Raw genomic sequence first — 14,573 nt, forward strand, 5'->3', positions numbered from 1 at the left:
TTGTCTAGAAAAATACATGAGATTTTTGTTGTTTCATATAAGTTCATCGGTTCCTATTTAGCTATTTTTTTAAAAAGATTCAAAAACTTAATGATATAGTTTTTTTTTGTGACAAAACATATTTTTTTTCTTAAATTTTTAGAGGAAATTAAGAAAGTACAAAAAAGCAGATAACCAAAAAATTGATTTGTTAGTTTTCCTAATTATTATTTTTGCACTATAATTTAAATTGATAGAAACAAAACTCCAACAAATTATTGGAAATGAGAGAGAGAGAGCTGATAGGTTGGTGAGAGACTGAGAGGTGAGAGACTCATGGGCTGGAACCTTATCAACCTTAGCAAGTTGAGCTATATGTGGACTAAACCTTATCATCCATTTGAGTTGGCAAAAAAAAAAAAAGAGTACAATAAAGGGCGGTGGGATTATAATCATGCGAGCCACGACGACCGTCGAAGATAATAAAAACGAGTCCATCATTGGGGCATTGAAATGACATAAAATCACTAAACAACAATTACTCATTCTGGTTGGCTTTCACATGGACACTTGAACTAGTTGGACCCCTCTTCGACTACGACACTAAGCGAGTTGAGCCCACCACTGAATTTAATTCAAAGAAAAAAAGTGTAGATCACATAATTAGCGAGTACGCTCTCTACATGATCAAAGCAGCTCCTTAGCTTTGGCATAATCCAAAGTCTCAATCAGCGTCTTGATGATGCCAAACCAAAGCCCTCTCTTTGAAGTCTATACTTGACCTATCCGTTGCTTCATTGTCTGGTCTCATAACAGGTTCCATTCCATCATTGTCTTCCACTATGTATCCGTGGACAAGTAACAAGTCTCCCGTTCATTCTTGCTATTTCACCTAAGTCCCACAAACAAAAAGTAGTCATTGTAAGTTTATTCAGAGCATCCATGGAAACTATAAAGACAAGACTCTGCATTGAAAGCCACTGAAAGAGATAGTAGCGGTGCCGCCAAATCTCTGGTCCGTTACGTAGCCTGGCTTAGAAGTGACTTCATCGACCTCAGCATCTTCCGACAACATGGCCACAACTCCTGACACTGGTGGTCTCAAGGCAGGAGATGACACTGTGCATAGCAATGCTAATCATGCCTTTCGCTCCTTTCCATGTTGAATTCTCTTAGCTCATCATCTATTAGTTCGACTTCACAGCTTTTCTTGTGTAGATTCCACGCCTATTCACCATAAATGCACAAAGGAATCACACTAGATTTTTGCAAACCCAATCAAGATGTGAACACTTATCCCCTGCAGCATCCAAATCAATCACAAGTGCACAATTAAGTACTTTTAGCTTGGCAGAAGCATGAATCACACACACAAAGATCCCACGCCAACAATGACACTGTTATGAACACAACTCCAAGCCAAGAAAGGATATACTCATATTAATTTGTATTAAAAAAACAACACCAATGATCCGACTACAACGAGCTACAGATGAACACCAGCTCAACAACCCAAAGGTTCAACAGAAAATGCATAAACCCGACGAACAACACTATGATTGTGTATATTAGAAGATGAGATATCAACGGCAAAGCCTCTGACACCAGTCTTCGCCTTAGTAAAAGAGTATCAGACACTAACAATAGTACCAGTCCTGTTCTTTCCCTTTGATGGCGGTATATTAACCACAGTTGGTGTAAAATCTGCGCAGCAATGTGTAAAGGAACCACTTAACACCATCAGGAGATAGTGAAAATTAAGGAAAAAAATAATTTGTCATTTGTGTTACCTGGTGTTGCACTAACGGCTGATACTAATGGCCCATAAGCCCCCTGAATCGGAATACAACATGTCCCTTTTCCAGCCCAGAAAAGATGAACTTCGAGGTAATTTTCTGATACATTTGCTTTATATTCTCTCTGAACAGCTCTAAGATTAGAGCCACCAGCTGTTCCCCGTACATCGAAATCCTTTTCAACAAGTCTTCCCTGGAACCAAATTAGGAAGAAGAAGATCAGTACACCAAAACATTAACTTTGTGAATAGGAAAGCTCGATCAGGCGGTGCAGACCTGGACATAAATGTCAAATCTTCTTCTTGCAACACCTCTCCAAGTGTTGGAACCTATCATTTGTATCTCAGCAAACTGAATTGTCACTGTATAGACTCCATTTTCTAGTCCCAACCCGTAATACCTTAGGGAAGATGCAGAGAGTCTTGCTGACTGAAAAAGCTCCGAGTCCAAAGTGTTGACGAACTGTGATTGTGAAGTCGCTATGTATATATTATTGCTGCTTCCGGCAAAAAGTCCTACGCTACTGGCTGCCCATCTCTGAGAAGCACTCACGAAGAAGGAAGCTGGCCCAAGATCCTCGTCCTCCTTCTCAAATAGTGCTCCGCTAACAGATCTTATCTCTGGCCCTCCGCAGTTGATCGAAAAGTCAGAATCTAGAGAAATAATAAACAATTTGTTTTTATAATAGTTAATGCACATAAAGAACAACGGTTGTGAAGATATCTGTTCGTTACACTTACAGATTCCTTTGCCCCTATTGCAGGGGAAGTTCTTTTGCATGCATTTTAGTCCTGGTAAAACTCTTTTAACCAAAATTTATATTTAAGAAAAAAAAAAAGACGAGTCGTTTATACACATTGCAATTTCAAGCACCAACAAGAACATATCCAAGATAATTACCTCTTGTCAAGACCTTTCAATGTGAAGTTGTTAGCAACTAGGTTGCTGCACAAATAACATACATATGATCATAATAAATATTTCCTATAAATAATTTTTTCCTGAGATTGAAGAACACAGTGAGTAAGTTAAAAATTATAGCATTTTGTTTACTTACAGTTTCAAGTTCGGTAAGCTGACCCATGAAGGAAGAGTTCCAGACAAATTATTGTAGGACACATCTCTGTAAGTATAAAGAAAGAACAATTAGTAGGATCTACACAACATGTTATACATTCCATAACAGCTTCCTGATTATATTGGCGAGTCTTCCACGCCACCAAGAGTGGAACAGGGTTCAACTCGACTAAGTGCCGAGTAAAAGGTGAATGAAACTTGAGTATCTGTCAAACCTTCCATAAAGGATTTTGTTACTCACATATTTCTCAACGACTGACTCTTTTGAGTGGGCAAGAAAACATTCAACTTGTTGTTTCCTAGAAACCTGATATGAAGACAACATTTGTTTCAAACAATTACTCGGGTTTTGAATAAAGACTAAAAAGAATCAGAAAATATATCAATCTTACAAGTGACTAAGTCGACTTAAGTTGAAAAGTGAAGCCGGTATTGGTCCATGTAGTTTGTTGAAGCTTAAATCGCTGTAAAATAGACATGAATTATATGGTAACACATTAAACGATTCAAGTTAAGAAAATAAAAATTTGGTTATCACCAATTCTAAGATCATTTCATATTATTGGTGTCTCACGCTTTTACAGAAAAGATCCTAAAACAGCTTTCAGAGCATATTGATGAAACGTACTTACACTTGTAGCAAACTTGAGTATTCTCCAATATTAGAGGGTATTGTCCCTTCGAGATTGCTGTTCCTCAATACTCTACAACATAAATCATCAATGCTAAATACACGAAGGGGAGATAAACTATTCAACAGTAAATTAATCTGATCATGAATAGGAGTAGAATCCAAATCGAAGCTGCCTTACAATATACTTAGAGATTTCATGTTTTTGATGAATTCAAGAGAAGAGCTTCCATTGGATATATCACCTAACCTCCTACGTTTAGGATATAAATATGTGAGAAAGCAAAAGATGAGAAACCGTAAACAATAAAGATTATGACAAACAATGCAACACGTACAGTTCTGTCAAAGAAGATAAGTTAGAAAATGACGACGGTATCGGACCACTCAAACCAGTTCCGAGAATTCTCCTGCAGTAAAACAAGAACCCATCGTTTAATCCCAAATTAAAATGCAGTGAAGAGTTTTACCACATATATCAATATTAACATATAATACATTAAAACAAGAGCTATGGAACAAGTCCACTATATACAACTCTGTAGAAAAGAAATCTTCTTACAAGGAAACAAGTTTGGTCCAGTTTCCTATAAAGTCTGGTATCCGACCTGTAACTTCCAGATCCATCATCCAACTGATACAACATTGAGAGAAAAAAATCACCCCAAGACCAAAAAAATGTGAAGTAATATATAGCTGCAGACATCTAACAATAAAGTTTAGATTTGAAGTCAATATATCTTACACGACTTGCAGCTCCACAAGATTAGCAAATGATAAGGGTATTTCCCCGCTAAGTCCAGAACTATCTATATAGCTGCAATACATGTAAGATAATCTGGAAGGTTAAGGTTGCATATCTATGTTAGATGCATAAGCATTTGACAGATACACTCACATTTGTTGTAGTTTTGTACAACTCCCAATCTCAGCTGGGATGGAACCAGAGAAGTTATTTGAACTGACAGCACTGCATAAAATATATATATAGTAAGGAACCATCAAAATCCTCAAGAAGCATTGTAAAATACATCATATAAGCTTACAGCGATTTCAACTCTCTAAGCAAACCGATTTCCTTAGGAATAGGGCCAGACAACGCATTGATCCCAAAAGTCCTACGTGAAAGACAAGAAAAAAATGTTTGTAAAAAGGTTCATTATTAAAAGAAAGTCTCTCACATCCTTACAGCCATTCCATCCGAGTCAGGTTTCCAATTGCAGGAGATAAGGGTCCTGTCAGAAAATTTTGACCCAAGTTCCTGAAAAAAAGATGAAAGATGTGAACTTTGAGTCTCAATAAGTGTGTTAGCTCTGTTTTGACGAAACTATATAGTAAAAAGCATACAGATTCGTGAGGTAATGCAAAGTCCAGAGCTCTTCAGGTATAGTTCCTACAACATCTATAGCATAAACCTTCCTATGAAATCAAAAAAGAAACCCAAAAAGAGCTCTTTTAAGTTGGAGAGCCATTAAAACATGTCTGCAACAGTTAGTGATTTCGCAGTGGGAGAATATGTGTCGAACACTTGGGGTGCAAGAGAAGGGTAGAGATCCATTTACAGTGCTGTGATGCGGCAGATTGTGGAGTTGACGAAATTACAATCGCATTTTATTAGAGGGCTATATGCACGGCTGTCGATGGTGACACCGTCGTCTATGGCGGCGCCGGAGCAAAGCTCGCCGCTGATGTTCCATTCTCTAGGCGCACGAATCTTCCATGTCGCGAAGATGGAGTTCAATGCACGCGCTGTCAATTACTTATCCCATTAATTTTAAAGGCACGCGCTGTTTATATATTAGTCCATCCTTTTCGTAAAGATAGATTTTCCGAAAATTTAGTGTATATTAAAAAAACACATTAAATCATTGTAAAAAATATATTGTTTTACGTAATTTTTAATTTTCAATAATTTTTAACCAATAATAATTTAATAAAATCAATTAATTTTCTTAAAATTTATAACTTTATCATAGAAAACACAAAGTATCTATTTTTGTGAAACAATTTTTTTTTCTAAAACATCTATCTTTTTGAAACAGAGAGAGTATTCATTTTGATCGATAAAAATTGAAAAATTCATAGTTATTTTTTAGCTTTTTTCACAAAATAGAAAAAAATGATCAAATATATTTTATTAAAAAGTAAATATACAGTTATACTTTAAAGTTACCTAATCTAGACATATAATTTAAAGTGAAAGAGTGTGATTTTAAGAATGAGATTTTAAAATTTTTAAAATAAAAAATAAAAATAAAAATTTTCAAAATAAAAGAAGCTATTGGTCATTTTTTAAAAGACTATTTGTGATTAAAAACTTAAAATGGCTATTTAAGATAATTTCCCAAAAAAAATTTACTTTTCTATAATAGAATTTATAATTAATTTTTATTAACCTAAAACCAATAAAATAAAAATCAACGAAACACCTCATCTATTTACAATGTTTTACAGTTAGAACCAAACTAAAATAATCAGTCCAGAAACAAAATTATATCATTCACTTTTTTCAGTTTTTCTATCCAAAAAGTTGAAACCAAAACTAATCCGATACAGAGAATCCTGACTAAAAACCAAAAAAAATTTAAAAAAATTGAAGAATAAGTTTCATTACAATTTGAATTTGAACTAAACAATCCGTAATATGTTAAATTTTACATTGGATATTATTAATTACAAGCCAAATATAGAAATAAAAACAAATTAAACAAAAAGTAACTTGAACATTTAAACATAGGAAAATTGCATCCTATAGCTACACAAAAAACTCAAATTAGCTAACTACCCAAAATTTCCTTCTCTCTTCCATCTTCTTCCTATCTCTTTTTACTCTCACTCTATAAATCTAATTTTAGTTTTTTTTTGGCTATTTTACAAATTTTCCCTTAAACATATATGCTCTTCGTTTAATTAAAATAAATGTTTTAAAAAAAAGTTGTCCGCAGATAATTGTTTTAATTTTTATGATTTAATAATAATATATTGTAAAATTAATTAAATATTATTAATTTAACTTTACTAAAAATTAATAATATTTAAATATATATTATATATATATATATTTATGATATAAATTTAAATTTTTTAAATATATGTAAAACCACAGAAAATATATCTCCGTGGAACTAGGTCCCACATACTTAGCTACAGACTGAACATAACTTTTTGAAAGAGAAAGAAGACAGACCTTCGTCGGGATGAGTAGAGGCCCCAGTACGATTTTGAGCTCTAACCACATGAACTGAACAGAGGATACACAAGAACCATACAGTTAGGAGCAGACATGGATACAGTCGTAGCCTGGGCATCATCGTCGACCAGAGAATAAATTGCGAGAGAGAGAGAGAGAGTCCTATGTTTTACTCTTGACTCAAAAACACGACTCTGTTAGTGTTTTATCCGAACTTCGATACATTTTTCTAGTTTGCCATCTGAGTGTAAACACACCATTCCTCCTTAGCGTAACTCACGCGCGTTGACGAAGACTTAAACAATGCCACGCGGTTCCACCATCTTGGACCGTGACACCAAACACTAACGTTAATCCACCACTTACTGTCTTGTCTAATGAAAATCACACTTGAAAATGGGACCAAAACACACGTAAGTCAATGGAAGTAATGAAGTCTATGGCTGTAAAATGGTAGTCAATGGACGTAATAATAAAGTCTATGGCTGTAATTGCTAGTCAAGTTTAGGAATACTGTGAATACAAAATTTAAAAAATAGAACATAGAACATAGATGATTAGTGGATAGAATAAAATAAATGGAACGAGTAATATCAAAGAAATGTTTTTGGTAACATAAATGGTAACTTCTTAAAAAAAAGAATGAAATTAATATTAATGTATTAATAAAATATACTTCTTTGTATCATTTTAAGTGATATTTAAATATTTTTATTTTGTTCCATAATAAGAAATGTTCTTATTATCTAGATAAAATTAAATGTCAATTGAAATTTGTGACTAATTACAGAGTATTATTTTTTTACTGGTTCGACTATCTTTATTTAATGTTATTTTTAGGTAACCAAGATAAATGGTATAAAAATTTGTATTTTCGTAATCGTCGCGTAAAAACCTTCGGCACCAACTAAATAAAACAGAGGGAGTGTAAACATATATTTCATTACAAATCAATAAAATAATGTTTAAAACAAAACACAAACATTTATTCAAATTTTAATTTTGTACTAAACATTTTTATTGTCTAACATGTGACGTTGAGAATGAGATCTTATATAATAAAGGAGACTTTAGTCTCTCCTTATGAAGCCACATCATCAATAGGAAAGAGGCAAATCGCTCCACGTGTCACATACTAGAGTCCTGCAATTTTTCTCTCCGACGCTTTTAACGCTTCTCATAAAAATAATGTGATCTGGGCTTTTATTATAATAGCTAGAGTAAGCCCATACATTGAGCCTGTTAGACACCCATTAGGTTTGTCTCCCGTCTTCCCCGACGATGAGATTTCACCAAAATTATGAACGCGTCTAGCTCTTTGTAACGTATCACCTTCAATAACTCTGTTCATTACTCTTAGTTTTCTTTGACTACTCCACTCAGCCCACTTGCATTCATTCAACCGATTCGTTTTACACCATAACCACCGGCTGAAGCCTCCACTATAAATGTCGTACTTTTCTGCGATGTTTAGTTCAACTCAAACAAGATCCAAAATAATACTCTTTCCTAGCAATCGATTTCAATGGCGGGTTATCCCCGATTGATTGATTAGATCTTTCTCATCACTGATGCTTGATTCATCTCCCTTGTGATTATAAATCCTCACTTTTCAGTAAGGCGAATTCGAGTGTAGGTATTCCTTGGGTGAGGTTTCAAGACGTTGCGGTCCGTTCGGTTTGGAGTATGAAGACATGAAGTTCTGGTCGTGTTCTGACGGCGCTTTAACAAATACCTAGGCCGACTCTCCGAGTTCTTATTCTACGGTGGTAGAGTTTAGATTTTCAATCAATTGGGCGTTTATATGCGAAGGTTTCTAAGCAATGCAAGCGAGTGAAATATGATCTAGAGGCTCAAGCGACGATTATTGAAGTTTTTTCAAGCACCATGGATGATGTTCTAGAACTGGAACTAGGATTACGGTGGTGGTTTGACAAAAGAAAAGGATTATGGTGGTGGTTTCGCTGGAAACGAGATAGCGATGACATCACATCTCGAGATCTTCATAGCTTCTCTTAGATTACACGTGCTGGTCATTAAAATTGTTATTGGGCTGTAATCTTAATTTGGGCTTCCTCCTTGCATTGTAATATTTATTTGCCAGTTTGGGTTTAATGAAATGGTAGGCACGTTAGGGGCATAATGTTGCAGCTCAATGTCCCACTGCAAAAGAAATTTGAACCAGAAGCACATGAGATGGTGTGTGATAAAGTTACATTGCAGTGAAACTGAAGTGGAAAGAAAGTTTAAACCTTTTTAGCAATTTTCTCAAAGCTAGGCCTGTTGATAAGAGAGAAGGCAAAAATAAAAACATCTGCTCCTCTCTATAACTCATCTAAGCCTATTGTAATCTTCTTGACCTGTAATATAATAAAATACCAAATACGATACTCCACAATATTCATAATAAAACACCAAAGATACTGCCCAAGAATCATAATCTGTCTGATAATAGTTTTGAAAAACATGAACGAACTTTAATCATGAATTCAGGAAGCATTTTTTTTATATCAAATGGTTGACAAAGACAAGCGTTAAGAGTAAAGATCCATTCTTTTTAAAATACTTAGAAACTTCTAGATTGTTGAGAAACAAAGTCATCATTTCTCCTAAAGGGTCAAAATATTAGAATTTGACACAATGTTGAGAATACAAACCTGATAGAAGAACAAGACTTTTAACGAAAGTGACAAATTATTTTACGAGCAGTATCCCAAAGACCAAGATTGACAGTTTTGCCATTGACTACATCATTTGCATAGATATTGTCGAACACTGTTGGAACATATCCTGTAATAACAAGGACAACATTCACCAACAAAAGCCAATAAAAAGACAGTTCACTAGAGAGAGAGAGAGATGGATATAGTTGGATAAGTGTTGCAAGAGTACTTGAGTAGGAGATAAGAAGACAAGTTTAGCCCACAACTCCAACACAAACAGTGACGCACTTTATAGCTGCTGTTGTTGTTGATACTGATGCCGCAGCCAAAGAAGCTGACATTTGATTGAAATATGAGAATGGTACTTTGAGTTAGCTTCGCTTTCACTTTTTGTACTCATGGTTAAGTATATAAGGAAACTGAGACTTAGATGAAAAGCTGCAAAATTTTAAAATCTTAGAAAAAAGAGTAAACTTTAATTTCAGAGGCAAAACTATTTGAATGCATATACTTAATTCATCTTAATTGTAATATCGTAATAAATCAACTTTTTAAAAAACTTTATTTCATATTTTTTGAAACCTCCTATAGTGAATAGCATAGAGAAATAAGCACGGAGACCATAGCTTTAAAACCGATATGTCATACCGGCAACAACGGAGTAAGCTGATAAGCGACTCTAAGAACGCCAATAAACAAGGAGCGAATCGATTCAACCCGGCCAAAACTAATCCCACGAAACAGATTAGTGAAGGAACGAAACCGAGGAGAATTCAAAGGCGAACACCAAGGAGTCCGGAGACATGCAAGCTTAGAGAGGAGTCACAATCACAACCGCTCAATCGAAGCTGACTACGAATCAGAGAACATGCAGACAGATCTAGAACAGAGGAAGCAAAAACAAGGCAAAAGAGAAACCTTGATATGAAAAAGAACAGAACACAACTAGATCTGAAGAGAAAACTCGCGTGCACCAATTCATCCTTGAAGCTTGATCCTTCGCACCACCGAAAACACAAACTAAAGCTTAAATGAGAGGAGAAACCAGTTCCGGTAATTGAGAAAGCCACCGGAGCCAGTCACCAAAACTGACAAAGCTTGACTAAGATGAGAGGATTTTAGAAAGAAGTATTTTAGGACCAATCTACTTATACAACAAAATACAAACGACATCATAGTCAATTGTAAATTCATGTAAAAATAAAACATGCAAACCGGCGCGCAGCGCCGGAATACCACTAGTATACAATATAGTTTGCAATCCAAATATCTTTAGCAATGAGGCTTGTGTCTCATCCTCATTTCAAACATTATGATCATCATTTATATCATTATTAATAATGATATTTGGATTACCATGAAAAACATCATTTCATATTTCTTCTTTAGTTTGGTAGCTCTTCACAAAATCATCCCTTTTCACAAGTTTTTTTTTGTTGCTAAAATTCCTTTTTCACAAGTTGGAACCGTATCAGTACATTTTCATAATGTCCTCCAGTCTACCTGTACAAACTCAACATTTCCAATGTTGCTTTGACAGTTTGACGGATAAAATTGTGAAGTCTCTCGTTGTCGCAAATATAATAAGCATTTGTATAGAAATACCATAACTGCTATGTGTACTATCTAAATCTCATACAAAACAATATCGACCATTTCCTTCTAAACGGTTAGATATAACTTTCAAACAATATCTACAAACATTTATTCCATTACTCCAAGTATTTCATGAAACTTTAGTTCTATTGTTTTTTTTCTGTTTTTCCAAATCTTAAACCATATTGCATATTATTTTACCCATAAAGAAGATTGCAACGCATACACTGTGTGTGCGTGTGTGTTGTAAGCCATATATACATTTAAGTAGCTCGCAAAGACCTATAAATCTCTCTCGACTCATTCTCACTAACCTTTAACATGAACCTTCATCCTCATAATCTGATTTCAGATCATACACCATCATTTATCTTTCTTCTTGATACCTTGGTCCTTTGTAGAAAAAATTTCACTAATAGTCTATCGCAGGAGCATCTTCTTCTTGTATCAACTCAGTTAACTCTTCATCAGACATATTTTCAATTTCACTTGAAAGTAATTATGTAACGCGAAGAAGTGCTTGATAAAATGAAGATTAATACAAATTTTTTTTTTAGCAAATTAATAAAAATATTTTATTAAAAAGAAAGGATGAAATAATATTTTTTATGGTCTTAGTAGAAACGGAAAATAATATAACCAAACTAGCTTAAAACCAGAACTTACGAATAAGCAGAATGAAGAAGATTGATGCACGAGTCAAGAATCTCTTGATCATCAGCTTTGTGTATATCGAAATCTTTATCTAATAGAGTCTATCTTAGATAAGATGAATGAAGGAAATATTATTTTTGAAAAGCTTTGACATTTTCTTGGTAAAGAAGTTTATACATCAATCTTAGACCCCCAAAAAAAAGGGTTTATACATCAATCAATCATATAACAAATAGATTATCAAATGCTATTACTCTATTCCGCATTGTCTTGACAACAATCGGGAACAATGTATACAATATGTGTTATACACAATACACCAGTATGATCTGTACAAAAGTTTTTTTAAAAGTCAAAAAAAGAAGAAACTACTCTCTGTCCGACCCAAAGTGAGTTAACCTTTAGCAGAGCCTCCACAATACAAAAATTTCTTGAGCTACAATCTATTTCACTTTTCAAATTAACACACCAAAACCATGTACAAAATAAAAAGACGAATATACCCCTTTTAAACATGGTAGATCATACCAACTTCTAACGTCGACGCATGAGGAGATGTAAGTGCGGTTCTTGGACCTCTAGTGTTCCTCCTAAGAAACTCATATTCAACGTTAATAGCCACTCTCTTCACCAACCCTGACCCGTGCTTCGCTCTCATATACGCGTTTCCCATTATATAAGCCACTCCTCCCTCACGCGCCTCCGTTAGCTCCATCAACTCCTCTCTAGTCTCCTTCTCTATCTTCGGAGTCTCCGGCTCTAGTCTCCTTCTCTATTCTTCTTCTTCTTCTTCTTCTTCTTCTTCTTCTTCTTCTTCTTCTTCTTCTTCTTCTTCTTCTTCTTCTTCTTCGCTCCCGTCGAGATCCTCGACCCCTTGCATGTACGTCCAACAAGTTCCGACCACCGACATCCTCTCATAATCATCATCATAATCATCATCATCATCATCATCATCATCATCATCATCATCTCCATTCGTCTCCGCGACCGCTGTTTCAGCTTCAGAACGCACAAACTCCGCGATTATAGTGTTTTGTTTACTTACAGTTTCAAGTTTGGTAAGCTGACCCATGAAGGAAGACTTCCAGAAAAATTATTGTACGACACATCTCTGTAAGTATAAAGAACAACAATTAGGATCTACACAAAATTTTATACATTCCATAACAGCTTCCTGATTATATTGGCAAGTCTTCCATGCCACCAAGAGTGGAACAAGGTTCAACTTGAATAAGTGACGAGTAAAAGGCGAATGAAATTTGATTCTATATCAGCAGCATATCTGTTAAACCCTCCACAAAGGATTTGTTACTCACATATTATATCTGTGTCGTCGGGGACGCCGAGATATAGCATTGTAACACATTTAACGATTCATGTTAAGGAATGACCGAGAAGAAAATAAAAATTTGGTTATCACCAATTTTAAGATCATTTCATATTGTTGGTGACTTCACATATCGTCACACGCTCTTTTACAGAAAAGACCCTAAAACAGCTTTCAGAGCGTACTGATGAAACACAGTCTCATTGACGTATGTACTTACACTTGTAGCAAACTTGAGTATTCTCCAATATTAGAGGGTATTATCCCTTCGAGATGCTGTTCCTCAATACTCTACAACATAAATCATCAACGTTCAATACACGAAGGGGAGATAAACAATTCAACAGTAAATTAATCTGATCATGGAACTGGAGTAGAATCCAAATCGAAGCTGTCTTACAATATACTTAGAGATTTCATGTTTTTGATGAAGTCAAGAGAAGAGCTTCCACTAGCTATATATATCACCTAGCCTCCTACATTTAGGATATAAATATGTGAGAAACCAAAAGAAGAGTAACAATAAAGATTATGACAAACAGTGCAACACATACAGTTCTGTCAAAGAAACTAAGTTAGAAAATGACTACGGTTTTAACCACTCAAACCAGTTCCGAGAATTCTCCTGCAATGAAGAGTTTTTCCCCACATAGTAAAATTAACATCCCCTATTGAGAAACAGTTGAAAAGATGTAATCTCAATTTTGTAATAATTAAAAAAAGATCACCTGCTTATGTGTCAATCAATTAGGTATTTAATTAGTCATATGTGTCAGCCTCACATTGAAATTAAAAAACATGTTGGTCCAATTCGATTTTTATATCTATCTAGAAACATTTAATACCAACTATATGATATCATATGATATTAACTAAAGAAAAGTAGCTATTTATTATATATTATTTCCTTAAATAAAACTTACGGAATTACCTAATGTAATTATGATATATATAGTAATTAATGATTTTAAATAATGAAGATTTGCTAATAATCTGTATGTTTTCTATCATTTTTTTTAATTCTTTACTATTAAAATAAATTACACAATTACATTAATCATATATTAAAATTTTAGATTTTTTTTGTATATGTTGTAGTTTGAATTTTTCAAAACGAGTATAAATTACTAAAACTGTTAAAAGTCTCACATAAACTTTTGTGATCAATGTTTAATTTTTTTTCTATAATAAGATACAATGATAATAAAATCATATAAATAAATAATTTTATTTTAATAGGTGTTTATGTTAATATATATATATATATATATATATATTTTTATCGTTTAAATTTAATTATATATTATATACGATAGATAAGATTGATTGTTTTGATTTATTTATTGTAAAATGATTGCGAATAAACAAGAGCGGTTATTTGATTTATATGTGCAAGCCAATTTATTACATAATAGTAACTGATTTCTTAGTTATTTAATATATAATTATTATTTTGTTATTTTATAATATGCAGAAAAATATAAAATAAGTATTTATTCTGCACAAGGCGCAGATCTTAACCTAAGTATGTATCTCTTTAATAATTTTGAATCTTAAATATTTTCTAAATCTCAGGCCAAAATAAAAGAAAGAAATGAGAATAAACTCAAAAATCAATATTTATATCGAGCAATAGCCAAAATGACACAAAAAAAAGAAA

The 14,573-nt window shown here is 33.8% G+C and overlaps 1 protein-coding gene across 3 annotated transcripts; it reads right to left on the reverse strand.

Annotated features, from left to right (window-relative positions):
• Window positions 1-1,397: 1,397 nt before the first annotated feature.
• On the reverse strand, window positions 1,398-6,911 carry LOC106298219 (probable LRR receptor-like serine/threonine-protein kinase At1g56130). 3 transcript variants are annotated; one of them, XR_001261459.1, is made up of 20 exons: window positions 6,671-6,911; window positions 5,046-5,232; window positions 4,831-4,902; window positions 4,673-4,744; window positions 4,530-4,601; window positions 4,382-4,453; window positions 4,229-4,300; window positions 4,046-4,117; window positions 3,822-3,893; window positions 3,665-3,736; window positions 3,485-3,556; window positions 3,245-3,316; window positions 3,094-3,159; window positions 2,833-2,898; window positions 2,676-2,720; window positions 2,516-2,577; window positions 2,176-2,428; window positions 2,052-2,104; window positions 1,770-1,968; window positions 1,398-1,683 (listed from the first exon to the last, which is right to left on the reverse strand). XR_001261459.1 is itself a non-coding variant. In XM_013734297.1 (19 exons), exons 1-19 carry the CDS (start codon window positions 6,792-6,794, stop codon window positions 1,610-1,612), a joined length of 1,920 nt encoding a protein of 639 aa, XP_013589751.1. In that variant the 5' UTR covers window positions 6,795-6,907; the 3' UTR covers window positions 1,398-1,609. The 3 variants fall into 3 exon arrangements, 2 of the variants coding, with proteins under 2 accessions (XP_013589751.1, XP_013589750.1); XM_013734297.1 differs by having other exon boundaries at window positions 2,052-2,428; window positions 6,671-6,907; XM_013734296.1 differs by having other exon boundaries at window positions 2,052-2,577; window positions 6,671-6,909.
• Window positions 6,912-14,573: the final 7,662 nt, after the last annotated feature.

The sequence above is a fragment of the Brassica oleracea genome, chromosome C6, assembly GCF_000695525.1.
Source record: "Brassica oleracea var. oleracea cultivar TO1000 chromosome C6, BOL, whole genome shotgun sequence".
NCBI lineage: Eukaryota > Viridiplantae > Streptophyta > Magnoliopsida > Brassicales > Brassicaceae > Brassica > Brassica oleracea.

Coding starts and splice junctions, on each gene's coding strand:
- LOC106298219 (XM_013734296.1), bottom strand. CDS start 6,794: ATGATGCCCAGGCTACGACTGTATCCATGTCTGCTCCTAACTGTATGG. Junction 4,903..5,045: donor ATCTGCCGCATCACAGCACT/GTAAATGGATCT, acceptor TTGATTTCATAG/GAAGGTTTATGCTATAGATG. Junction 2,578..2,675: donor TTGAAAGGTCTTGACAAGAG/GTAATTATCTTG, acceptor TTTGGTTAAAAG/AGTTTTACCAGGACTAAAAT.